The sequence below is a fragment of the Giraffa tippelskirchi genome, chromosome 1 (genome assembly GCF_054371585.1).
Source record: "Giraffa tippelskirchi isolate mGirTip1 chromosome 1, T2T-mGirTip1v1.2.pri, whole genome shotgun sequence".
NCBI lineage: Eukaryota > Metazoa > Chordata > Mammalia > Artiodactyla > Giraffidae > Giraffa > Giraffa tippelskirchi.
The window spans coordinates 216,536,235-216,557,367 of record NC_137275.1 but is presented as its reverse complement, the minus strand read 5'-3'; the positions used below and the strand labels follow the sequence as shown (position 1 = coordinate 216,557,367).

Below are 21,133 nucleotides of genomic sequence, written 5' to 3'. Positions count from 1 at the left end.
GGAGGCAAGAATATACAATGGAGAAAAGACAATCTCTTTAACAAGTGGTGCTGGGAAAACTGGTCAACCACTTGTAAAAGAATGAAACTAGAACACTTCCTAACACCGTACACAAAAATAAACTCAAAATGGATTAAAGATCTAAACGTAAGACCAGAAACTATAAAACTCCTAGAGGAAAACATAGGCAAAACACTCTCCGACATAAATCACAGCAGGATCCTCCATGACCCACCTCCCAGAATATTGGAAATAAAAGCAAAAATAAACAAATGGGACCTAATTAAAATTAAAAGCTTTTGCACAACAAAGGAAACTATAAGCAAGGTGAAAAGACAGCCTTCAGAATGGGAGAAAATAATAGCAAATGAAGCAACAGACAAACAATTAATCTCAAAAATATACAAGCAACTCATGCAGCTGAATTCCAGAAAAATAAACGACCCAATCAAAAAATGGGCCAAAGAACTAAACAGACATTTCTCCAAAGAAGACATACAGATGGCTAACAAACACATGAAAAAATGCTCAACATCACTCATTATTAGAGAAATGCAAATCAAAACCACAATGAGGTATCATTTCACACCAGTCAGAGTTATTTTCATTCTTGTAGGATGAAGTTCTTATTGAGTACAGGAAGCATTTCCCCACCTTCCTTGAAACTTGCTTAAAGGAAGGATGACATCTTGTATTTCTCTATTTATCTTATGGGCCCTAAGGATGGTGAGGTATACATGGTGATTAAACACTTGCTTAATCATTGTGTGGAAAGGAAAGACTACAGGGGTTGAGTTCAGAGAATAAGGAAAAGGAATTTAAATGTATGGAATATCAAACACCATACTTTAAAGACTTTGTTAATATTTTATTCAACCCTATTTTAACCAACTCTGTGTTAATGCTTTGTGGTAGGTACCCTCACCTTTGGTAGAGACAGTTTCTTTGTTTCTGAGGCTATCAAAATGGAGTGACTCTCCAAATTCCACTGAGACACAGTCTCCAAACAGCGCACTTCCTGGTTACTGGATTTGGGATTCTAAGCCAGATCCACAGTTAAATCTGGTTCCACAAGGCAGCACTTTCAAGCCTCCATTATTTTTCTTGAGTTTTTGTTTTGAGAAACTTAAGGTCACTAAGTAGATCTAAAAGAGATGATGTTGCCAAGTTTCAAAAGGTCAGGAACAGTCCTTGGCCTCGCCCCAGAGAATGACAGCCAATTTCACATTGTGGGAGGAGGAGAGGTGGTGCCTTGTGGACAGTAAACTGGACCCTGAGTGGATATTAAAAAAGAGGCCCTGGGGAGCCAAGCCACCATCAGGAAGAGACTCATTCCCAGTGACAATAGAGAAGACAGCGCTGTCTCCTGCCAAGATGAAGCTGCTGCTGCTATGTCTGGGGCTGACCCTAGTCTGTGCCCAGGAGGGAAACTCTGATGTTGTGAGAAGCAACTTTGATATTCCAAAGGTAAGGGCAGGGAAGCATAGTGGCTTTGAATTTTGCAGGATAGTTTGGAAGATTCTGAAGCAGGGTGGCAATCTGTGAGGGCAGGAGTTCCTTGACATAGTAGAGGAAATGGGAGGTTTCAGACCTTGGTCTAAGGGCAGTGGTGCCATGTTAAAAGGTGACAACACTTGGGGAAACTCCAACTTACTGGAGAAACAGTGAACAGTGGAAAGAGTCCTCAATATGGTGCCAATTGACCCAAGTCTAATTTCATCTTCACATCACCATGATGAGAGTCCTGGCCCAGAGGTCAGGGTTCAAGGAGACAAGGGTTCATGTTGTATTCCTTTCCTCTTTTCTCACACAATCATTTTATTGATTTATTTTAGATTGCAGGGGAGTGGTATTCCATTCTCTTGGTCTCAAACCTCAGGGAAAAGACAGAAGAAAATGGTACCATGAGAGTTTTCGTGGAGCACATTGATGTCTTGGAAAATTCTTCACTGTCATTTAAATTTCATATGAAGTAAGTGTGGGTTTTTTTGCTAGGGAAAGGGAACATAGAAGTCTGAATATGGTCCTGGACCTTTACACACATACACACAGACACACACGTATGCATACATTCTGCATCTGTACCTAAAATCAAGGTCCATCATCTAACACTGACCCAAGCTTTGATGAACCTAAACCTGTGACTTTTCTAGATTCGGAGATAAGAACTGGGACAGGAATACATGTAAATGGGAGTTCAGTTCAGTTCAGTCTCTCAGTCGTGTCCAACTCTTTGCAACCCCATGGACTGCAGGATGCCAGGCTACCCTGTCCATCACCAACTCCCGGAGCTTACTCAAACTCATGTCCATCAAGTCAGTGATGCCATCCAACCATCTCATCCTCTGTCATCCCCTTCTCCTCCTGCCTTCAATCTTTCTTGAAGATTGAGTTCTTGATCTGAACTCAAGGAGTTCATGATCTGAGCCACAGTCAGCTGCCAGTCTTGTTTTTGCTGACTGTATAGAGCTTCTCCATCTTTGGCTGCAAAGAATATAATCAATCTGATTTCGGTGTTGACCATCTGGTGATGTCCATGTGTAGAGTCTTCTCTTGTGTTGTTGGAAGATGGTGTTTGCTATGACCAGTGTGTTCTCTTGGCAAAACTCTGTTAGCCTTTGCCCTTCTTCATTTTATACTCCAAGGCCAAACTTGCCTGTTATTCCAGGTATCTCTTGACTTCCTACTTTTGTACTCCAGGCCCCTATAATGAAAAGGACATCTTTTTGGGGGGTTAGTTCTTGAAGGTCTTATAGGTCTTCATAGAACCATTCAACTTCTTCAGCATTACTGGTCAGGGCATAGACTTGATTACTGTGGGAGTAGAGGAGGTAATGGGTAGAGGGGTGTCAGATCATTAGTAGTCTGGAAAGACAGCACAGGTTAAGAGCACAGGATTCAGAATCAATACCCTATCCAGTTCTTGAATCTCTTTGAGTTACCAAGAAAATTCATCTCTTTCTTCCTCAGTCTTCTCTGGAGTAAAAGACAATGATATAATTCTCTCTGTGTATTTTTGTGAGGATCAAGTGAGGTGATGTTTGTAAGTCACTATCTGAGAAGTTGGCACTGGGTCAGAACCCAGCGAATTCTCTAGACAAGTAGCTCTCATAATAGTAATAGTGGGAAGAGGTGATAGAGGCATAGGGATAGAAGTAGTGGACTCATTCTCAAAGTACCAAATGAAGTGAAATAATGTAAATAAAGGTGCTAATCAGTGAAATGGGAAACTCAAGTTACAGGTAGAGTGTGAGGGAGCCAATCCCTTCAGGATCTCTTGGGCATCAGCTCATTGTGTTTTACAGGGTAAACAGAGTGTGCACTGAGCTTCGTTTGGTTGGTGACAGCACAGGAGAGGATGGCGTATATACTGTTAGCTGTAAGTATGTTTAAAAAAAAAAGTCTTTCTAAATTCTACCTCCAAGTGCAAGAAATTTGCTAAAGTCCAGGATCTTGATCAGTTCCTGATATGGATAACGAGAATCTAATGTGGCCATCTAATAGCCAATATCCTGAATTTGGCAGAAATGTGTGTCTCAAAACCAGTGCCTGGCATGCAATACCATCAGACAGAGAAAGCAGCCTGGTCATATGTACTTCCTGCAACAAAAGGAAGTTGGCAAATAAAAAAGTAAATTGGAAGGACAGCTTCTCATTCCTTGCCTACTTAAAAAAATATATTTGTTTATTTTTGCTACACCGAGTCTTCATTGCTGTTTTCAGGCTTTCTCTAGTTTCAGCAAGCAGGGGCTACTCTCTAGTTGCAATGCCCAGGCTTCTCATTGCGGCAGCTTACCTCTTGTGGATCATGGGCTTCAGGGCTTCAGGGCTTCAGGGCTCTCAGGCTTAGCACTTGCACCGCATGGGCTTAGTAGTTGGGGCTGTGGGCTCCAGAGTATACAATCTTAGTTGCTCCAAGGTATGTGGAGTCTTCTTGGACCACAGATTTATCCTGTGTCCACTGCATTGGCAGATGGATTCTTAACCACTGGATCACCAGGGTAGTTCCCTGCCCCACTTTCTGACAATGTCAAAAGATCATTGCCACAGCATATCATTCAGGATATAACACTGGGTATATAAGGCCAATGGGGCTTGTAGAGAAGACAGAGGCACATAGTTGGCAGAGATGGTTGAGGGAGGTAGGTGAGTCTCAGGTGTCAGGATAGAGGGGAAGTTACTGCTGTGGCTGAATTTTTCTACCCTTAATGGTCACTCCATCCGTGTTCCTTAGAAATTGCCTCAAGAAGCCTAGAGAGATGCAGCTGGAAGGCAGTAGACATCACTCTCTATTTCTTCCAGGATTTGTTTTGTGGGAGAGAATAAATAAAGGGTTTATTTCCCTCCCATGGAACAAAGAAGTTCTGAGCCGTGTTCTGTTTTCTCCACAGATGATGGAGAAAATACATTTCGCATACTTCAAGTGAACTATTCTCACCATATTATTTTTTATATGGAGAACTTCAGCAACTCGTTCCAACTGCTAGAGCTCTACGGTAGAGTATTTTCATGCTGGCGCTCGTCCTGGGGTGGGGAGACCAAGGAAGGAAGGAAGCCTGGAGACAGAGTGGACTTGCCAATCGTGCCCTGGGACCTCTCTCCTCATTAAAGACAGATGCTCCCCTTTGGTAAAATCTCTCAGGCTCAGTGATGGCAAGATGATGGCTCTCTCATTGTGCCAGAAAGATATCCTAAAGGTGTCACATTCAAGAAAGACTTTTTTCCATCCCTGAGACTTGTGCCTAAGCACGTAATCAGTGCCATTCACTTTCCCACTCGGCCAGAGACCCACCCCTCTCATCAGCCTCAATCACCAGGAAACAGGACAAAGCAGGTCCTGTTACTCTTCCCACAGCCCGAGAACCAGATGCGAGTCCAGAACTCAAGAACGAGTTTGTGGAAATTTGCCAAAAGTATGGAGTTGTTAAGGAAAACATTATTGACCTGACCAAAGTGGGTAAGTTGAGCTATCTCTGGCTTCCTCTGCCTGAAGTCCCATGTTGCTGAGTAGGAACGTTACTGAAGGGAGAAATCCAAGAGACGTTAATACCCCCATTCAGTCCCCTTTGTCCTAACCTGGAAATTCACCTGGTTTCATTCAGGGAAATAAACTGGGGTCGGTGTTTGAATGTGCTTTTCTCTGCCTCTACAGATCGCTGCTTCCAGGCGCGAGGGAATGGAGTGGCCTAGGGCTGCAGTTTGGTGAGCTCTGCTGGAGACGGGGTGACCCAGGGTTCAGTGCCTTCCAGAAGCACTAGGGGTTTACAGTAGAAGATTTAAAAGATCACAATAAAAATAATTTGGTAGGAAGAGCTTGAAATTTGGAGTTGGAGGATCTGGGTTCAGGTCTTGAGGTTCTGGTTCCTGCCATGAGTCTTTTTTAGCAAATGATACAGCAATTAAAAGGGGAATAATGATGTCTACCTTACAGAATTACTGTGTGGATAATATAATGCTGGAGAAAAGGGCTCAGTAATTGATAATGTGGGAAAAATCAGTAAGACTTACAGGTTTAAGTGGGAAAAGAATGTGAGTATGATACTCAAATACATTCTGTGTTTGTGGTCCATCTTCTAATCCTGAAAGCCCATCTCACCCTCTAATATATGGAAAAGATTTCTTCCCTCAATCTCCGCATATTCTTAACTTGTAATCTGGGAATAGAGTCGTCTGAGCTTCCAGTTGTCTTCCAACCTGGAAAATAGACTCTTGAGTTTCCTCCCTCGGATTTATTGTGTGGTTTTATTCAGATAATGTAGTTGAAAGTCTTAGCAACTATGGCTTACATAAAGTCAGCATTTAATAGAAGATCCCTATGGCTTTTGCCAATTTGTCAAAAACACTTGAAAACTCCCAGTGCTGAGGATGGCAGAAATAAGCCTAGCATCCTTCATTGCTTCCAGTCTTCTTTTCATAGGCTCGGTTGGGGCAGGTTAAGATGGGATCAACAATAGAAAAAAACAGGAAAAGAATCATTAACATCCTCCCTTCCCCTATTCTGGCAAATAGCATGGGTTAGAATGCAGGTTGATGACTATTTCTTCAACGTATTTTTGGTAATAGAAGTTCTCTGTCCTCAGTTCAATCTGAGAACCACTTAATAAGCTTTTGTGTTCTCATTCGCTTATTTAGTGCCACGTCATTTGGGCTCCAGAATCTTCTCTTCCATGGTTCCCACATCATCTTATGACAAGTGCTGGGACCTATCGCACGTGAAGGCACCGTCTCTGCATCTTCAGAATATTCCCTAATTATCTAGGAAGACTTAGCAGCTCACCGAGAATCAAAGATTCCTCCAGCTTTCCGATTCCCTTTGCCCTATTCAGGACAACAGTACCATGAATAAGACCTTCCTCAACCTGTTCAATAAATGATTTGCCTTGCAGTCATGTGGTTTTTCTTTATTTATATAAGAGACGTGGGGGTGACATGGAGAAAATGAGGCCTTGTGACCATCTTCCCCTAGCTTCTCAGAACCTTCGCTGAGTTTCAGGATTTCCCCTCGTCTGCAGTAATTCTCTGTCCCGATGAGTGCTACTTGTCTTTTGAGTTGCCCGTTTCTTAGTGACCTGATAAACTGTGAGACTTGCCCTAGAAATTGCTCCATCCTAGAATTCTCTTTCTCAGTGGGGGTACTGAGAGAGAGTTGCTGCTGGGGCTGATACAAGCTCAGCATGTTTCAGGATATGCCTTTATGCCCCAGCTTCTCTCACTCATCCGTCCTCTGAGATTGTCAGTGTCCTTTCTTTCTTTTCTGGGATGGCAGATGCTTTTATTTTGTAGAAACACATCTATGATATCTAAGTTGAAAATACTACTATTAGCTGTTATTAATTTTGAATTCTTAATTAAAAAATTTTTATTTTTAGTTTTAGTACTTTAATAACATTTTAATTTTATTACTTTAAAAAAGTATAGTTGGCTTACAATATTTCTGCTGTACAGAAAAGTGATTCTGTTATATATATATGTATATATATGTATATACACACACACACACACACACACACACACACACACATTCTCTTTCATATTCCTTTCCATTATGGTTTATCACAGGATATTCGATATAGTTCCCTGTGCTATAAATAGAACCATATTATTTATGCATTCTGTATATGGTAGCTTACATCTGCTAATCCCAAACTCCCATTCTAATCCTCCCCCACCACCTATCCCCCTTGGCAACTACAGGTCTGTTTTCTATGTTTATGATTCTGTTTCTGTTTTATTTAGAATGTTCAATATTTCAGATTGCACATATAAGTGGTATCACATGCCATTCATTTTTCTCTTGGTCAGTGTCTTTTCACACTCTTGGAAAACCTTCAACCACTGCTTTTATTTACTGTGAACATGTTAATGAGATTCCATGAAATGTGATCAATACTTATCTTCAGCATTCTATACCTAGTATGGTCAGGAGGCATCAAGGATGCTAAATGTTATTACTGGTCTCTTCTTTGGGGTGCTCACAGGCTTTGGAGAAAGGGAAATTAAACTTCCCTTTCATTTGTAATCCTTTGCCAACATCAGCTGATAATGAAAATGGTGTAAGGGTTACACATGAGTGTTGCAGCAGAGCAAGACATTGATAGCAGTTGTCATGTGAAAAAAAACGACTCATTATGGACACACAAGGTTCACAAGGTTCTCTTTATATGAACAAGAGAAGGCTTTCTAGGCATCTGACTCTCCCCATATCTTTGTTTTTGTTGTTGTTCAGTTGCTCAGTTGTGTCTGACTATTTATGACCCCGTGGACTGGAGCATACCAGGCTTCCCTGTCCTTCACCTTCTCTCAGAGTTTGCTCAAACTCATGTCCATTGAATCAGTGATGCCATCTAACCACCTCATCCTCTGTTATCCCCTTCTCCTCCTGCCTTCAATCCTTGCCAGCATCAGGGTTTTTTCCTAATGAAATTGCTCTTCACATCAGGTGGCCAAAGTATTGGAGCTTCAGATTCAGCATCAGTCCTTCCAATGAATATTCAGAGTTGATTTCCTTTAGGATTGATTGGTTTGATCTCCTTGCAGTACAAGGGACTCTCAGAAGTCTTCTCCAGCACGACAGTTTGAAAGCATCAATTCTTTGATGCTCAGCCTTTATGGTCCAGCTCTCACATCGATACATGACTACTGGAGAAAACCATAGCTTTGACTATACAGACCTTTGTTGGCAAAGTGATGTCTCTGCTTTTCAGTATGCTGTCTAGATGTGTCATAGCTTTTCTTCAAAAGGCAAATGTCTTTTAATTTTCTGGCAGCACGTACCATCCACAATGATTTTGGAGCCCAAGAAAATAAAGTCTGTCACTGTTTCCATTGTTTCCCCATCTATTTGCCATGAAGTGATGGGACCAGATGCCATGATCTTAGTTTTCTGAATGTTGGGTTTTAAGCCAGCGTTTTCACTCTCCTCTTTCACTTTCATCAAAAGACTCCTCTTTGCTTTTTTCCATAAGGGTAGTATCATCTGCATATCTGAGATTATTGGTATTTCTCTTGGCCATCTTGATTCCAGCTTGTGCTTCATCCAACCTGGCATTTCTCATGAGTTACTCTGCATATACGTTAAATAAGCAGGGTGACAAGATTCAGCCTTGATGTACTCCTTTCCCAATTTTGAACCAGACCATTGTTCCATGTCTGGTTCTAACTGTTGCTTCTTGACCTGCATACAGGTTTTGCAGGAGGCAAGTAAGGTGGTCTGGTATTCCCATCTCTTTAATAATTTTTCAGTTTGAGTGTAGTCAATGAAGCAGAAGTAGATGTTTTTCTGGAATTCTCTTGCTTTTTTTATGATCCAGCAGATGCTGGCAATTTGATCTCTGGTTCCTCTGCCTTTTCTAAATCCAGCTTGAGCATCTGGTTCTCAGTTCATGTACTATTGAAGCCTAGCTTGGAGAATTTAAAGCATTTCTTTGTTAGCATGTGAAATGAGTGAAATTGTGTGGTAGTTCGAACATTCTTGGGGATTGCCCTTCTTTGGGATTGGAATGAAAACACCTTTTCCAGTCCTGTGGCCACTGCTGCGTTTCCAAAATTTGCACATATTGACTGCAGCACTTTAACAGCATTATCTTTTAGGATTTGAAATAGCTCAGCTGGAATTCCACCACCTCCACTAGCTTTATTCATAGTGATGCTTCCTAAGGCCCACTTGATTTCACACTCTAGGATGTCTGGCTCTAGATGAGTGATCATACCATCATGGTTATCATGGAAAGAGTTGGACATGACTTAACTAAACCAAACCACATTTATGTAGGTATGGCTAACACACAGGATGTCCCCAAGGCTTTTGGCCTGAGCAATTGAAAGGATGTAATTGCTCTTAAGTCTGAATTTGGCAATAAGCGTTCATGATCTGAGCCACAGTCTGCTCCTGGTCTTGTTTTTGCTGACTGTATAGAGCTTCTCCATCTTTGGCTGCAAAGAATATAATCAATCTGATTTCGGTGTTGACCATCTGGTGATGTCCACGTGTAGAGTCTTCTCTTGTGTTGTTGGAATAGGGTGTTCGCTATTACCAGTGCGTTCTCGTGGCAAAACTCTATTAGCCTTTGCCCTGCTTCATTCTGTACGCCAAGGCCAAACTTGCCTGTTACGCCAGGTGTTTCTTGACTTCCTACTTTTGCATTCCAGTCCCCTATAATGAAAAGGACATCTTTTTTGGGTGTTAGTTCTAGAAGGTCTTGTAGGTCTTCATAGAACCGTTCAACTTCAGCTTCTTCGGCGTTACTGGTCGGGGCATAGACTTGGATTACCGTGATATTGAATGGTTTGCCTTGGAAACGAACAGAGATCATTCTGTCATTTTTGAGATTGCATCCAAGTACTGCATTTTGGAGTCTTTTGTTGACCATGATGGCTACTCCATTTCTTCTAAGGGATTCTTGCCCACAGTAGTAGATATAATGGTCATCTGAGTTAAATTCACCCATTCCAGTCCATCTTAGTTCACTGATTCCTAGAATGGCAACGTTCACTCTTGCCATCTCCTGTTTGACCACTTCCAGTTTGCCTTGATTCATGGACCTAACATTCCAGGTTCCTATGCAATATTGCTCTTTACAGCATCGGACTTTGCGTCTATCACCAGTCACATCCTAGAATGTCAACGTTCACTCTTGCCATCTCCTGTTTGACCACTTCCAGTTTGCCTTGATTCATGGACCTAACATTCCAGGTTCCTATGCAATATTGCTCTTTACAGCATTGGACTTTGCGTCTATCACCAGTCACATCCACAGTTGGGTATCGTTTTTGCATTGGCTCCATCCCATCATTCTTTCTGGAGTTATTTCTCCACTGATCTCCATTAGCATATTGGGCACCTACTGACCTGGGGAGTTCATCTTTCAATGTCCTATCCTTTTGCCTTTTCATACTGTTCATGGGGTTCTCAAGGCAAGAATACTGAAGTGGCTTGCCATGCCCTTCTCCAGTGGACCACAATCTGTCAGACCTCTCCACCATGACCCATCCGTCTTGGGTGACCCCACACGGCATGGCTTAGTTTCATTGAGATAGACAAGGCTGTGGTCCGTGTGATCAGATTAGCTAGTTTTCTGTAGTTTTAGTTTTAGTGTGTCTGCCCTCTGATGCCCTCTCTAGACCATTCAGGTATGACCTAGATCAAATCCCTTATGAGTATACAGTGGAAGTGACAAATAGATTTAAGGGACTAGACCTGATAGACAGAGTGCCTGACGAACTATGGACAGAGGTTCGTGACATTGTACAGGAGACAGGGATCAAGAAAATCCCCATGGAAAAGAAATGCAAAAAAGCAAAATGGCTGTCTGAGGAGGCCTTACAGATAGCTGGGAAGAGAAGAGAAGCGAAAAGCAAAGGAGAAAAGGAAAGGTATTCTCATCTGAATGCAGAGTTCCAAAGAATAGCAAGGAGAGATAAGAAAGCCTTCCTCAGCGATCAGTGCAAACAGAGAGAGGAAAACAACAGAATGGGAAAGACTAGAGATCTCTTCAAGAAAATTAGAGATACCAAAGGAACATTTCATGCAAAGATAGGCTCGATAAAGGACAGAAATGGTATGGACCTAACAGAAGCAGAAGATATTAAGAAGAGGTGGCAAGAATACACAAAAGAACTATACGAAAAAGATCTTCATGACCCAGATAATCATGATGGTGTGATCACTCACCTAGAGCCAGACATCCTGGAATGTGAAGTCGAGTGGGCCTTAGAAAGCATCACTACGAACAAAGCTAGTGGAGGTGATGGAATTCCAGTTGAGCTATTTCAAATCCTCAAAGGTGATGCTGTGAAAGTGCTACACTCGATATGCCAGCAAATTTGGAAAACTCAGCAGTGGCCACAGGACTGGAAAAAGTCAGTTTTTGTTCCAATCCCAAAGAAAGGCAATGCCAAAGAATGCTCAAACTACTGCACAATTGCACTCATCTCACATGCTAGTAAAGTAATGCTCAAAATTCTCCAAGCCAGGCTTCAGCAATACGTGAACTGTGAACTTCCAGATGTTCAAGCTGGTTTTAGAAAAGGCAGAGGAAGCAGAGATCAAATTGCCAATATCCGCTGGATCATCGAAAAAGCATGAGAATTCCAGGAAAACATCTATTTCTGCTTTATTGACTATGCCAAAGCCTCTGACTGTGTGGATCACAATAAACTGTGGAAAATTCTGAAAGAGATGGGAATATCAGACCATCTGACCTGTCTCTTGAGAAACCTGTATGCAGGTCAGGAAGCAACAGTTAGAACTGGACATGGAACAACAGACTGGTTCCAAATAGGAAAAGGAGTACGTCAAGGCTGTATATTGTCACCCTGCTTATTTAACTTATATGCAGAGTACATCATGAGAAACGCTGGGCTGGAAGAAACACAAGCTGGAATCAAGATTGCCGGGAGAAATATCAATAACCTCAGATATGCGGATGACACCACCCTTATGGCAGAAAGTGAAGAAGAACTAAAGAGCCTCTTGATGAAGGTGAAGGAGGAGAGTGAAAAAGTTGGCTTAAAGCTCAACGTTCAGAAAACTAAGATCATGGCATCTGGTCCCATCATTTCATGGGAAATAGATGGGGAAACAGTGGAAACAGTGTCAGACTTTATTTTTTTGGGCTCCAGAATCACGGCTGATGGTGACTGCAGCCATGAAATTAAAGGACGCTTACTCCTTGGAAGGAAGGTTATGGCCAACCTAGATAGCATGTTTAGAAGGTGAGGGTGGGACGTTCTGGGAGAATAGCATTGAAACATGTATATTATCATATGTGAAACAGAACACCATTCCATGTTCGATGCATGAGACAAGGGCTCAGGGCCGGGGCAATGGGATGATCCAGAAGGATGGGATGGGGAGGGAGGTGGGTGGGGGGTCCAGGAGGGGGAACACATGTAAACCCATGGCTGATTCATGTCAATGTATGGCAAAAACTATTGCAATGTTGTGAAGTGATTGGCCCCCAACTAAAATAAATAAATTTATAAAAAATAAAAAAAATAAAAATAAAAAAATAAATAAAACAGCCATGATTAAAATGTTCCTAAAAAAAAAAAAAAAAAAAAAAAAAAAAAGCAGAGACATTACTTTGCCAACAAAAGTCCGTCTAGTCAAGGCTATGGTTTTTCCAGTGGTCATGTATGGATGTGAGAGTTGGACGGTGAAGAAAGCTGAGTGCTGAAGAATCGATGCTTTTGAACTGTGGTGTTGGAGAAGACTCTTGAGAGTTCCTTGGACTGCAAGGAGATCCAATCAATCCATCCTAAAAGAGATCAATCCTGGGTGTTCATTGGAAGGTCTGATGTTGAAGCTGAAGCTCCAATACTTTGGCCACCTCATGCGAAGAGTTGACTCATTGGAAAAGACCCTGATGCTGGGTAGGATTGGGGGCGGGAGGAGAAGGGGACGACAGAGGATGAGATGGTTGGATGGCATCACTGACTCGATGAACATGGGTTTGGGTAGACTCCGGGAGTTGGTGATGGACAGAGAGGCCTGGCGTGCTGCAATTCATGGGGTCGCAGAGAGTCGGACACGACTGAGCGACTGAACTGAACTGAACTGAATTGCCCTTAACTCCAGTTAATTAGAGGAGCCAGTTTAGTGGGGAAGGATGAAATGTTTCAGACATTTAATTTGTTTATCTAGCTCGTGTGTGTGTGTGTGCTCAGTCACTTCAGTCATGTCTGACTCTTTGTGACCCGATGCACTGTAGCCTGCCATGCTCCTCTGTCCATGGGATTCTCCAGGCAAGAATTCTGGAATGGTTTGTGGTGCCCTCCTTCAGGGGATCTTCCTAATATAGGGATTGAACCCACATCTCCTGGGTCTCCTGAATTGCAGGCAGATTCTTTACCCACTGAGCCACCTGGGAAGCACTTATCCAGCTCAGCTGCTATTTAATAAAAGAGACCCAGTTATAATTTAGTATTTTACCGAAAGATGGGTCCAGGTACTCACCACTCAAAACCCAATGAGGCCAGGTTGGTGGAAAGGAAAATTTGCTTTATTTCATATGCTGGCAACGGTGGGGGAAGGGGGAGGGTGGACATCTGTCCAAAAGCTGACTATCTCCGCCTCCCCCCACAACTGACAACTAGCGGGACAAGAGCTTTTCTAGGATGAGGGAGAGGGCTGCGTGCAGAAACAGCAGTCAGCTCTGACAGTCATCTTCAAATTGGTCATCAGTGGTTTGACCACTGTCATGTTGATTGTTTTAATACAGTTTGGTTTGTTTCCATTTCTTGGAGGCCAGTTCTTGGAAGCGTGGCAGCTTCTGTCACAGCTACAGTCTAGTCATCATGTAATTAACTTCTTCCACCTAGTGGGGGTTTCAGTATCTACGAAACAGGATATGGCTCCGAATTATATCTATAGCCTTTGAGAAGGAACTAAAGGTCTTTGACTATGCTTAATGACTGCATTATTATTATTTGGTCTCATTTGACTGTTTTCCTTTGTTTCTGCATACTCTCATTTCTCTGATTAAACTTATTCTTTGACTAAAGCTTTCCAAAGACCAAAAGCAGGCAGAGGACATGGGGTGGGGGGCCAAGGACCGTAGGGTCCTGCTTCGTTTCAGTATGAATTAGTAAGTGAGAGTTAATTTCGTAACTTAGTAATAGATTTCATTATCAGCAACATAAATGTAAACATTTTTCAACACATTTAAAGGGAATATACTAGATCTATATTAGCATTGTTAGATCTCAAAAGTAAATTGTAAAGTGAAAAAAGCCAGTTGCTGAATGATATGTGCAGTCTGACACCATTTATATAAATTTAAATAACACAGAACAACTGCAATACATTATTTACAGATTCCTATAAGTATGATCACACAGTGCTTCTTATCACATGCATATGAATCACCTGCGGATCTTGTTAAACATTAGCAGGCTCTGATTTAGCGGGTCTGGGATGGAGCTTGAGATTCCGCCTTCTAACAAGCTCCCAAAGACGCTGCTACGCCATCATGGGAGACAGGAGACACAGGTAAAGTGAAACTTTCTTACTTTCTTCAGTTGTCTTGCTCTATGTGGATGCTGAAACCTCTCTGTTGCACTTTTGAACTCTCATAAAGGTATTCTTGCCCATGAGTGGTTGTTAAAATAAGTGTATCTGTGGGGTTATGAGGGCTGACGCTTCCTATTCTATCATCTTGCTAATGAACCCAAATCAGTTGTGCATCGTTTCACCCAAAAGACACACAGAGAGAAAGACATTGAGGTTGTTGTTGTGTGTTTTTTAAAAAATATATATTTAGCTGTACTGGTTTTTAGTTGAGGCGTATGAACTCTTAGTTGCAGCATGTGGATCTAGTTCCCTGACGAGGGATCCAACCTGGACCCTCTGCTCCACTGGGAATGTGGAGTCTCACCAGGGAAGTCTCAAAACACTGAGTTTTCAGAACTATTTTTTTATTTTTCTAGAGTATCTACTGAAATCAGGGATCAAATGAAAATTATGGTAGAATTATTACTGATGTGGGTCCTTGCCCCACGAGGAATTCAGGCAAGGCTTCACTGGGATTTGTGCTGCAGGAGGGCATGAAAACAAGCAACAGGTGCCCTTTCTTCACTCCTAGAGGGAAGGTGAGCTGGTTCCTTACATGGGATAACAACAGGCGTGGGTCTGGGGCTTTTGAGTAGGAGGAGTGCCTTAGGGGGTCTGCCTGTTCACTCGGTGGTTCTATGTACCCTGCTTGTGCTTAGCACTTCAGAAGCGGCAGGCTTTTGTGGCCTTTTGTATCTTACTGTTCTTAAGAACTCAAACTGCGCATGTCTGAAGCTATTTTTCAGTTCCATAAGTTTCTGTGTATCCTGTTACTGGAGGAGGCATTTGTCCAGGAGCAAGCACTGCAGCAAAGGGTCCCAGGTCCCAGCCCATCTCAGAATCGGCTGTCAGTGGGAGCTACACTGCTTCCTTGTCCATTTTTCCGCAGGGATGGAGGCCATCCTCACAGCCAAATCCGTTCGAGGATTTTCCATCATGATATTTAAATCCTAAATTGTGTTTTCATTTCTTTCTTTTCACATCCCATGAACATGTTCCTAGATCCTGAAAACAAATTGAGTTGGCTAAAGAAAGGGAAATAAGCCTACTGTAAAGAGCACCACAGAATAGCATTCTAATTACCGGCAAGTGTGAGCTAGGGCTGCACAGTAGATCATATGCACCACACTTCCTTCCAAGAGTTAAACATTTATATGTCAGGAAACTCTGCTCCTGTGTCAAAGGTACAGTTGCATGCATGGATGTGAAGTCACTTCAGTTGTATCCAACTCTTTATGACCCTGTGGACTGTAGCCCGCCAGGCTCCTCTCACCATGGGATTCTCCAGGCAAGAATACTGGAGTGAGTTGCCATTCCCTTCTCCAGCAGATCATCCCCACCCAGGGATTGAACCCACATCTTTTAAGTCTCCCACATTGGCAGTTGGGTTCTTTACCACTAGTGCCACCTGGGAAGCAGTTAGAAAGCTCTATTCTTGGCATTCAGCTGGACAGGAGAAATGGGTCCTACATTAGTTTCCTGTTTCTGCTAACCACAAATTTAGTGGCTTCAAACAGCACAAGTTTGTTTTACTACAGTTTTGGAGGTCAGAAATGTGACATAGGGCTCCCTGGGCCAAAACCAAGAAAGCCTGCTGTCTAGAAATTTATTCAGATCATCTTTCACGTTTTTTTTTTTTCATTTTTTAAAGATTTGTTTACTTTTTAATTGAAGGATAACTGCTTTACAGAATTTTGTTGTTTTCTGTCATTTTATGTCTTGTCTTAGAGGGTTAAATTTCCCTCCTTAGCAATCCTCTGGTGTATTCTTATTTGTTAATTCCTGTATATTGATATTTCAGTTTTTATGTTTATCTGTTTTGTTTTTTCACCCCTTAATTATTATCAGCGTTTTTGCTGGTATAGAGAGATGTTATTGATTTTTCTAAGTTGATCTTTCTAGCAACCTTGATGAAATTTTTCATTAGTTATAATAAAATACCTTGTGGATTTAGTTGGTTTTATGGGTATCTATATATGATCATATTATCTGCAAGTAATGTCAATGCATCTCTTCCAATCTTTACACCTCTCTGTTTTCTTTCCTACTCATACTGTAGCCAGAACCTCCAGGAATACTTTAGCCATTGATACCATATTTTCTATATCAAGGGTTGGCAAACTATGGCCCATAGGCCAAATTCAGCTAAGTGCTTGTTCATGTATAACCCATGATCCAAGAACATTTGCAATTGGTGTAATATTAGAAATATTAACTTTAACCCCACTTAAGCAAAATTTTATTCCAAAACAGAATTTCATTCTTTTTATTAATAGATGTGTGTTTTTTCAAAACTGTACTCAATATTATATTTCGAATTGTATCAGAAAATGATGAAATGTGTTTTCTGTATTGCTATGAGTGAGTGAGTGAAAGTTGTGTCCAACTCTTTGCAACACCATGGACTACACAGTCCATGGAATTCTCCAGGCCAGAATACTGGAGTGGGTCAGCCAGTCAGTTCAGTCACTCAGTCGTGTCCTACTCTTTGCGACCCCATGAACCGCAGCACGCTAGGTTTCCCTGTCCATCACCAATTCCCGGAGTTTACTCAAACTCATGTCCATCGAGTTAGTGATGCCGTCCAACCATCTCATCCTCTGTCAGCCCCTTCTCCTACTGCCTTCAATCTTTCCCAGCATCAGGGTCTTTTCAAATAAGTCAGCTCTTCACATCAGATGGCCAAAGTAGTGGAGTTTCAGCTTCAATATCAGTCCTTCCAATGAACACTCAGGACTGATCTCCTTTAGGATGGACTGTTTGGATCTCCTTGCAGTCCAAGGGACTCTCAAGAGTCTTCTCCAACACCACAGTTCAAAAGCATCAATTCTTTGGCACTCAGCTTTCTTTACAGTCCAACTCTCACATCCATACATGACTACTGGAAAAACCATAGCCTTGACTAGATGGACCTTTGTTGGCAAAGTAATGTCTCTGGAGTGGGTAGCCTATCCCTTCTCCAGTGGATCTTCCCAACCCAGGAATTGAACCAGGGTCTCCTGCATTGCAGGCAGATTCTTTACCAACTGAGCTATCAGGGAAGCCTCTCTATTATTATTAGTATATTAGTATCTATAATACATAATATCTTCAATCTTGACTCCTGGCGTATAAAGTCTAAAGTATTTACTATCTGGCTCTTTTAGGAAATGTCTGCTGACTCCCTTTTCTACATCATGGCCTTTCCCTGACTATTATTTACTATAGTTATTTGTACCGCAATTTCTCCCAAATAAACAAGTTTGTTGAAGGGAACCCCTCAGAATGCTTTCAATAAAATAGGCTTGAAATTATAGGATTGTGGATTAAGGAGATATTTTAAGTTGTCCTGTTACCACTCCCCTTCAAATATTATGAACAACTTCAACTTGAATGGAGGAAGTTTAGATAAATGTCAAATTAACTTCCAGACTAAACATCAAAGCAGGACACCCTGAGGTTTCTTTGGAGTTTCAGGACAATGATGAAGACTATAAATCTCTATTCTTGGCTTAGAAGACTTTGTCACTTGATTTTCTTGTCCCAGGATAGAACTTGAGTAGAAACTGTCTGCTCCTGGAGGCAGGCCAATCAGGATACTAGATCCTGTTCTTAAAAATTAGCACGTCAGAAGCATTGCTTTGTTGGTTTCAAAATGTGTGATAACACTATTTTGGTAATAATGATCTCAGAGAGGCAGCAGGGAGTGGAGGCATAAAGGGATATCTTAATTCCCTGCCCAGAGATTGAACCTGGGTAGCCTGGATGGGAACAAGGGATCCTAGCCCCCAGACCAGCAAGGGCCAGAGGCTAGAAGCTCTTTTCCCCTGGATCTTTGCCCTCAGTGAAAATGCATTTATCACAGAGGCAGAAACTGTAAATGCAGGTACAAAGTTTACTGTGAGACACACCACAGCAACAAGCGGGAGAGCACACAGAGAGACCGTTTGTTTAGATGAGACAGAAGCAAGGCAGAGATGCCCACCCAGGAGAAGGGGTGTGGACATCGGCCTAGCATGGAGAACAGTGAAGAGGCAGTTAAGTCATTTATAAAGGGCAGTTCTTCCGTGTCTTTGTCTTCCTTCAGGCCAATTACCTGCTTTCTTTTTTCACACCTGACCTATGCTAGGACCCTCCCCTGAATATGCAAACGCCCCTCAGCCAAGATGGATCTTGAAGTGAAGGCTTCTGGGTAAAGCAAGATCATTATGGCCTGGCAACATTCCTTGACTTTTGACCCACAGGGAGCCTTTCTTTGCATGTGTAGTGTCTTCCTTGTTCTGAAAGAGGTGGGGGCTGAGATCCCTTAATCCTTTACTCAAATAGGGTTTTGCCTCTCTGTCCTTGATATGACTCTTCCCTTAAGGTGTTTACAAAGACAAACACTAGCTCTTTACCCTGTTGCTGTTGCTAGTTCCATTTCGGAAGGTAAACCAGAGGCTGACTGTAAATGGCTTAACTAGAGCCCATTCATCTCTTGTCTCAGGAAATGTTAACACTTTCCTGCCAAAAGTATTCAGCCTGAAGCCTACATCTTCGTGCCCCATGATGTGGGGCAGTTGTAACTGGAGGCCGGTTGTAAATGTCTAACCTGAAGTCCATCTATCTCCTCCATCAATAATAGACACTTACTGGCTAACAATTTGGAAAGAAGACAGAGAATGGAGGGCCAGTTGGTTGAGGAGAGCCTGGCCTGGGAAACAAGTTCTGGTCAGCAGCGCTGACGGGGATTATCCAGCCGCCAGAACTCCCACAACCTAACACAGCTACCTTCCTTTCCCCATGTTGCTATTAAACCTGAACTAGTTCCTCACACAGTTTTCCTCAGACACCCCATGAGCAAGCCCATCTCTGGACCTCAGTCCTTGCTGCTTCCTTTGTGTGAAACACTCATCTCCCAGATACCTGCATGACCCACTGTCTCATGGCCTTCTGGCTCCTGGGTGACAGCTCCACACCCCAAGTCTAAGTATCACTCTTTTCCCTACCTTTCCTGATGGGTCTCTCATATTTATTTGTTTATTGCCTGAACCCACTCCCTCTAGAATGTAAACGTGATGAAGTCAAGGAGTTTCTTTTATTCCCTTCAGGATGCAACAGGTGAAACAGTGCTCAGCATGACACACGCAGGCACGCCATGCTTGTTATCTTCACAAGTGGCCTTCCTGACCTGCACCAGAAAGATTGGAGAACCCATCTTCTTTCTCCCTTGTCTGGTGGTAATATTTTCATGAGTGTGTTTCAGTTCAGACCAAAGAAGGTGGGGCCCTTAGCATTTTTCCCATTGGTGGAATTGGAAAGATGGGACCTCTGAGGTGATTGGTTCAGAAAATCCCTTCACAAAACACTAGGTCCTGAATATATGGGGGCCCAGTTGTCTCACACACACACACACAGAAGCAGGTTTAGCAGTCAGGCTTGAGAGAAGAGCAGAGAATCCATGACCCTTCCTCCCCACCTCCTACAACCTAGCCACAGTGTTATTCCCACTCCAGTTTTGTCCAGCCTTCTGGGAGTCTTGAAAAAAGATTCAAGAAGTTACTGACATGGCATGTATAAGACTTGGCCAGATGGAGGGAGATGGATGTTTCTGGAATGTGATCCAGTCTTCTGAGTTGACTCGGAGTGAGCTGAAGGCACTAGAGGTCTCTGTGTATACACGTAAAATGGAGGAGCAGATTTGCAGGATTCAGAAGAAAAGGAAGGACTGTGTGAGGGGAGCTCAGGAGACAGCCTGTGCCTGGGCTTTACTGTTTTCAGTTTCCTCAAATCAGTTTGCCTAATTTGACTCATACTTTTTTTTAAGATTCTTTAATTTGGACCATTTTTAAAGTCTTTATCGACTTCATTACAATATTTCTGTTTTTATGTTTGGCTTTTTGGCTCGGAGGCATGTTGGATCTTAGCTTCCTGACCACTGGACCTACAGGGAAGGTCCTGACTCACAGATTCTTGTAGACAAATATGAGTCTTAATTCAACAAAAACAAAGAAATTCCTACATTCATGGTCATCTTGTATGATACATATATTCCTATACCTCTTCCCCAAACTGACAGCTATGTCCACACCTTCCCATTACTTTAAGGCCAGGGAAAGGTTTGTAAAAAGCTTCCCCCTGTCACTGGGTTATTGCTCTCATTTCTCTTTCACTGCAGTTTTTCATCTCAGCTGTAAGGCAAGGAATAGAATAAGAATCCACTTATGTCTTCTCTGTTTGTAAAAGGGGAATAATAATAATGCATGCTAGTCAGTGGTTGGTGACCAGGTACTTGCGGGCACAAACGGAAGCGCATAGTTTTTCCTTTTTTGGTATGGAAGCATCCTCTAGTTCTTTATTAGAAGTGCCTGTGTTCACGCTCAGTTGCTGAGTCATGTCCGACTCTTTGCATCCCCATGGACTGTAGCCTGCAAGCCTCCGCTATCCATGGAATTCTCCAGGCAGGAATACTGGAGTGGGTTGCCATTTCCTCCTCCAAGGATCTTCCTGATCCAGGGATGGAACCTGCGTCTCCTGCATCTCATGCATAGGCAGGCAGATACTTTACCACTGTGCCACCTGGGAAGTCCAGTAATTACTAAATAATAGATTGTTGTGAAGATT

At 42.4% G+C, this 21,133-nt stretch overlaps 1 protein-coding gene across 1 annotated transcript; it reads left to right on the top strand.

The window, feature by feature from the left end:
* The first annotated feature begins 1,065 nt into the window (after positions 1-1,065).
* Positions 1,066-6,385, top strand: LOC145520563 (major allergen Equ c 1-like). The gene is made up of 7 exons (XM_081527231.1): positions 1,066-1,467; positions 1,836-1,972; positions 3,306-3,379; positions 4,392-4,496; positions 4,856-4,957; positions 5,153-5,202; positions 6,133-6,385. The coding sequence occupies exons 1-6, from the start codon at positions 1,210-1,212 to the stop codon at positions 5,188-5,190; spliced, it is 714 nt and encodes a 237-aa protein (XP_081383357.1). The 5' UTR covers positions 1,066-1,209; the 3' UTR covers positions 5,191-5,202; positions 6,133-6,385.
* The last annotated feature ends 14,748 nt before the right edge of the window (positions 6,386-21,133 follow it).